Source organism: Apodemus sylvaticus, chromosome X (genome assembly GCF_947179515.1).
Source record: "Apodemus sylvaticus chromosome X, mApoSyl1.1, whole genome shotgun sequence".
In the NCBI taxonomy this organism is placed as follows: Eukaryota; Metazoa; Chordata; class Mammalia; order Rodentia; family Muridae; genus Apodemus; species Apodemus sylvaticus.
This window is the reverse complement of record NC_067495.1, coordinates 117648310-117654039: the sequence shown is the minus strand read 5'-3', so window position 1 is coordinate 117654039 and position 5730 is coordinate 117648310. Positions and strand designations below refer to the sequence as shown.

The window sequence follows — 5730 nt, the reverse complement described above, 5'->3', positions numbered from 1 at the left end:
ACCACTATCACCTGGCACAGTTTCTTACACCTGCAATGCCCTCCCAATAACTGCATAGTAAATTACAATTAATTAATGCTTAATTCTTTGTCTTAAACACTCACATCAAATGTTGCCTTTCCAAAGTGTCTTATTTAACTGAGCTGAGTTGACTGGGTCCCTGAAATATTTCCATGGTACTTTGTGTATTGCTTGCCCCACCATAGCATATCTTGAATTTCTAACTACTGATTTCTATGCTTGACTCTTTTTTTTTTTTTTTTAAGACAGGGTTTCTCTGTGTAGCCCTAGCTGTCCTGGAACTCACGCTGTAGACCCGGGTGGCCTCAAACTCAGAAATCCGCCTGCCTCCGCCTCCCAAGTGCTGGGATTAAAGGCGTGCGCCCCCGCTGCCCGGTTCTATTCTTGACTCTTACACCAGACTACAGAGCTTATTTTTAACTTGTCATACAGTGTTTTATTATAACACTTACTTAATACATATATTGCATTATATGTTCTCATTTTCTTCTTCCCCAGCACCTTCCCTGTCCTTTCTTTCCTCTTGCTATCCCTTCTCGACAAATAGCCCCTGCTTCTTTCATGTCATCGATAAACCTTTACGTAAATATCACACATCTGGACCATTTCCTTCCACTTTAGAAGCTCTTTTACCCCTGTCACGTTGTTCTCCTTTCTATTTACACACATTTTTTTTTCTTTTTGGTTTTTCGAGACAGGGTTTCTCTGTGTAGCCCTGGCTGTCCTGGAACTCACTCTGTAGACCAGGCTGGCCTCTAACTCAGAAATCCTCCTGCCTCTGCCTCCCAGAGTGCTGGGATTACAGGCGGGCACCACCACCGCCCGGCTCACACACATATTTAAATCTGCATATAAAAAGTGATATTTGTGTTAGTCTGGCTTATTTTGGTTAACATAATGGCTAACATAAACTTCAGTTGTAGTTTTTACAGCAAATGACACAATTATACTTTTCCTTATGGCTACATAAAATTTGTGTGTGTGAGTGTGTGTGTGTGTGTGTGTGTGTATACATTCAGTTTCTTTATCTGTTTACATGTTGGACATATGGGTTAGGTCTTGATACATCTTGTGACTAGTGCTATAGTAAATGTGGATGTACAAGTATCTCTGACCTTGATTTCATTTGTTGGATATCTACTCAGGAGTGGGATAGCTGGCTTATATGGTAATTCTATTATTAAGGTTTTTGTTTTGATATACCTGAATTATTTTCTTTGGATACATAAACAGTAGTGGAATTCCTGGATCACTATACATATGGTGTTTCTTTTTTTAATTTTCAGATTAATTTTGTTTCTTTGAAAATTTGATATACCTATATATTGTATTCTCATCAGAACTCTAACCTTTTATTTCTTTCCCAGTCCTGACTTGCCCCTTTTCCAGATTTTTCCTTTCTCTCTCCCTCTCCCTCTCCCTCTCCCTCTCCTCTCCCTCTCCCTCTCCCTCTCCCTCTCCCTCTCCCTCTCCCTCTCCCTCTCCCTCTCCTCTCCCTCTCCCTCTCCCCTCTCTCCCTCTCTCTCTCTCTCTCCCTCCTCTCTCTCTCTCATCTCTCTCTCTGAGGAAATTTGGTACTGATTTCCATGGTTGCTAAACCAAAACATTCCCACCAGTAGTAAATAACTACTCCTTTTTTGTCCTCAACTTCATGCACATCATGAAGCCAGCAGGGCCACATTATCTTTCCTTATTACTAAGTGAGCTCACATCTCTATATAACAGGAGACATTGAGCTCCATGTCTGCTTTATATAGCTGTTTATTTGGTGAGTTAGTACTCTAACATTGAGGATTCAATGTCATAGTTAGCTCTGAAAGCTTCAGGCTGATCAAGGGAAAGCAAGTTTCTGTAAGAAGCCTGGGACTGTCCGATCACTATACATCATATTTCCCCAGTGACTGCTTTTTATGACAGCGAACTGCATAGAAGTACTTAGTTTTTTTAAAATTTGTTTTGTTTGTTTATTTTTAAAAATCTTTAAAAATCTCATGAGATGTCATATCTCACTATTGATAATGCCAATGACTTGCTATTTTGATGTAAAAATCTGTATGTGGGGGAAGGGCTGTCATTTTAACTTAAAATTGAGACATATGAAATGCCATTATTTCTGTTCTCAATTGTCCTTCTCTCCACATCCAGCTCAAGACTGCAGTGCAGATGAAGACAACTTCCTTGTGCCCATAGCAGTGGGAGCGGCCCTGGGAGGAGTACTTATTCTAGTGTTGCTGGCTTATTTTATTGGTCTCAAGCGCCATCATACTGGATATGAGCAGTTTTAGCTCCCGCAATCTGATTGATTATATTACAAAATACATACAAAAACCAAAGTTGTCAACCTGTCAGTGTATGAAGCACTTTGCTCCTTAAGACAGACACCTTGGAACCTTCATTCAGAAATCAGTCCCCACATTTTGACATAAGTCTTTTATTGAACAAAAATATCTCTGATCTGCTTAAAATGCAGACTGGCCTTAAAAAAAAAAGAAAGTGAACACATACATGCAAAGGTCTGTCTTAAGAAGCTTTGGCCAAATTGGGATCCTAACCTAAGATGCCTTAAACTTATTAACATGACCATTATAAGAAAAGTTATATGGAGTTGTATCTTATTGGAATTAATAAACACTGCTTCACCACTGGTGTTCTGTTTCAATTTGTAACAGCTGTCCTAATTTAAACTCACCACCACTATGCCTTTGCATGTAGTTAAAATACCTAGCAGATATGTGCAGACTTGATTTTTAGGGGGGTGAAGTAGAGAGTCCTTAGGGTCATCCACGTTTTTCTTTTTCTTTTTCTTTTTTTAAAATAACTGAAGAGGAACCAGAGGGCTTTTGTTTGTTTGGTTGTTTTTTTTTTGAAACAGGGTTTCTCTGTGTAGCCCATGTCCTAGAAGTCCTTTAGACCAGGCTGGCCTCAAACTCACGTGAAACTGCCACCTGCCTCTGCCTCCTGAAAGCTGAAATTAAGGTATTTGCTATCACCGCCCAGTTAAGTATTACATCTTTTAAAAGGTTATGACTTAATGTCTTTTGAGTTCAGGTTAAATATTAAATTGATTCTCAAGCTTGTGTTTTTTTTTTCATAGGTTAAAAACAGGCTCAGGAGGCTATAACAAGACTGGCTTCTTAATTAGATGGGTTTTTTGGTGGGGGGAGAAGGGTGGTGTTAAAGAGCCTTTTTGTAGCTCTGGCTGATCTGGGAGTTGCTATGTAGTCCAGGCTGGCTTCAAGATCAGAGATCCACCTGCCTTGGCCGGCCAAATACTAAGGTCACAGGCATGTGTTACCATGCCCATCCTGGGCTTTTAAGAAAATGTTTCTTTTTCAGCAATATAGACGGAAAGGGTTCAAACAGTTAACCACTCTCCTCGCTCTTCCTCTTTGGATGCCTGGTTAGCACTGAAGGAGAGCGGATTCTATGGACTAATTAGGACAGCTTGTGTTGTATTTCTCTACCCCATCTTGTTGATCTCTGGAGCATTAAAATCTATTTAGTGTTGTCATCAGACTGGTACTTATGAAATGTATGCTAACAACAATCTCAGAAGGGAGGCAATGAAGCACAGCGCCTATGCACTTGTTTCTCCAAGACAGCAGCTGCGGGGCACAGCTCTAAGCCGGGTGGAGAAAGAGGCTGTTGGCATTCAAATGAGCTAGGCAGCTAGTCCAGATTTACATTTTCCTGGTAAAAGTGAAGTGCTGAAAGAATACATAAATAAATCAAAGGAGTTACCAGATGAGACCACGTGCACACTGAAATGATCATGAATTCATTTTAATGTGTATATTGGCTCGCTCAGAGTTTCTGTCACGTACTAATTAACAGTGAAAATGTGTTTAGGTATCCAGCTGTCACTGTCTGTTAGGGAGTTTTCTGGAAAACAGTAGTCCTCCCCCCAAAAAGAAGGCTAATTGTAGTTACTGAAACATCGACATTATGTTTTCAGAACCATGGCAAGGTTTGTGTGAATGACAAAAGTGTAAGAGAAAAATCTCAGATAACATAAAACATTATAATTTATTCATGGCTTTAGCCTTGTACTGAAAGGACCTTTGTGATTAGGTCCTCCTTAACTCAGGAGCTGTGTGAAAAGGAACATGACTTCCTCTGTTACATGTTCAGCAGCAATGAAGCTATGATTATTTGGATTAAAATCTCAAAATGTAATCAATCAAAAGTAAAATGATGATTGATTAAAACTTGAGCTTCTGACTCAGGTCCAAAGGTTGGCACTTTGAGAGTTGTCCTTTGTTTTGCTTCGATTACTTTGAAATAATGAATACAGGCCTTCTCAATCATCCACTAAGACACAACTGATAGGATTCCTGTTTTGTCAAAACTCAAGCCTCTTTGGATCATACACACAGGAGGCAAAGGGAAGGGACTGAGTAATTGTGGATCACTTGCTGTGGTCCACGTACTTTAAAATATATTTAATCCCAAAGTACCGTATAATGTAAGCTTTAAAGGAAGGGAGGCGCAGTGTAAATAACTTGACAGCTTCCTTAAATTAGTTATTACTTCAGAGTCTGATTTCCAATTCAGTTATGTCTTGAGTTAGAGTTTAGTGACCCCATTGCTCATGCTGTGCTCTGGTGATTCTATCGATGGACTTGGATGCCCTTGATGCTGCTATCCTCCACCATGGCCATCAGTTAGTTGGAAAGAATTACTTGTAACCTGTGAGCTACCTAATGCCTGTGTGAAAAAAAAATCAACTGGAGAGATTACTAAGCCAATTTGTTTGTCTTGCGGAGGACCTGGGTTTGATTCCCAGCACCCACCTGTGATGTCAACTCTGAGGATCAGATGCCCTCTTCTGGCCTCCAGGGCATTGAATCATGTGGTATATAGCCATACACATAAGCAAATCGCCTGCATAATAAGATCAAATAAATTAATCTTTAAAAAGCTATAACACATCTTGATCCTGTCTTTTTCTTATTTAGAAGGGTTCCCCCCCCCCCCCCCCAGATACACTTGGTATGGAACCCAGGAGCGTAGGCATGATAGACAAGCACTCTAGCACTGAGCTAGCTTCTCTTTCCCACTTAGCACTTTAAGTCTAGATGTGATGAGGGAGAAAGGAAATGGAGAGATGCAGAGGCAGTAATTTCCCTAATGCCATCAGGCAACTCTAAAGTCATATGAGCTAATAATATAACTCAATATTGTATAAGCTTAATTCAGAATTTGAACCATTTCCCAGTTTCCCTTTCTGCAGTGAGAACTGTTTTTTACATGAAATGTTAAGAAACAATGATCTTGCTGTGAAATGTTTCAGGTAGATGTTGAGAAAGGTAACACTCTAAAGAAAATGATAGCATGTGTCTGTGCTCTCAATGCATTGTGTTTGCTTCTTTGTCTTACTGTATTCTTTACTAATTTCCTCTCTTTACTGTCTGTCTGTTCTTTTCTAACAGCTGAAGAATGTGCTGCTGACTCTGACCTCAACTTTCTTATTCCTGTTGCAGTGGGTGTGGCCTTGGGCTTCCTTATAATTGCTGTGTTTATATCTTACATGATTGGAAGACGGAAAAGTCGTACTGGTTATCAGTCTGTATAACCAAACCAGTCTAGTGCTTCCACTGGCCAAAAGCCAAGAATCGCTGTGCTTTATAAATAGGATTCACAGACTGACATCAGTGAGTCGCAAGCTGGCTTAGGCATGAGTTGAACTTTAAAAATGGATTAGGACCA

At 40.0% G+C, this 5730-nt stretch overlaps 1 protein-coding gene across 1 annotated transcript in view; it reads left to right on the top strand.

The window, feature by feature from the left end:
* Lamp2 (lysosomal associated membrane protein 2) overlaps nucleotides 1-2663 on the top strand; it is a 42878-nt gene extending 40215 nt beyond the window's left edge. The window contains exon 9 of the mRNA XM_052170421.1: nucleotides 2167-2663. Within this exon, the coding sequence (XP_052026381.1) occupies nucleotides 2167-2306 (140 nt within the window). The 3' untranslated portion in view covers nucleotides 2307-2663. The remainder of the gene's footprint in view (nucleotides 1-2166) is intronic.
* The last annotated feature ends 3067 nt before the right edge of the window (nucleotides 2664-5730 follow it).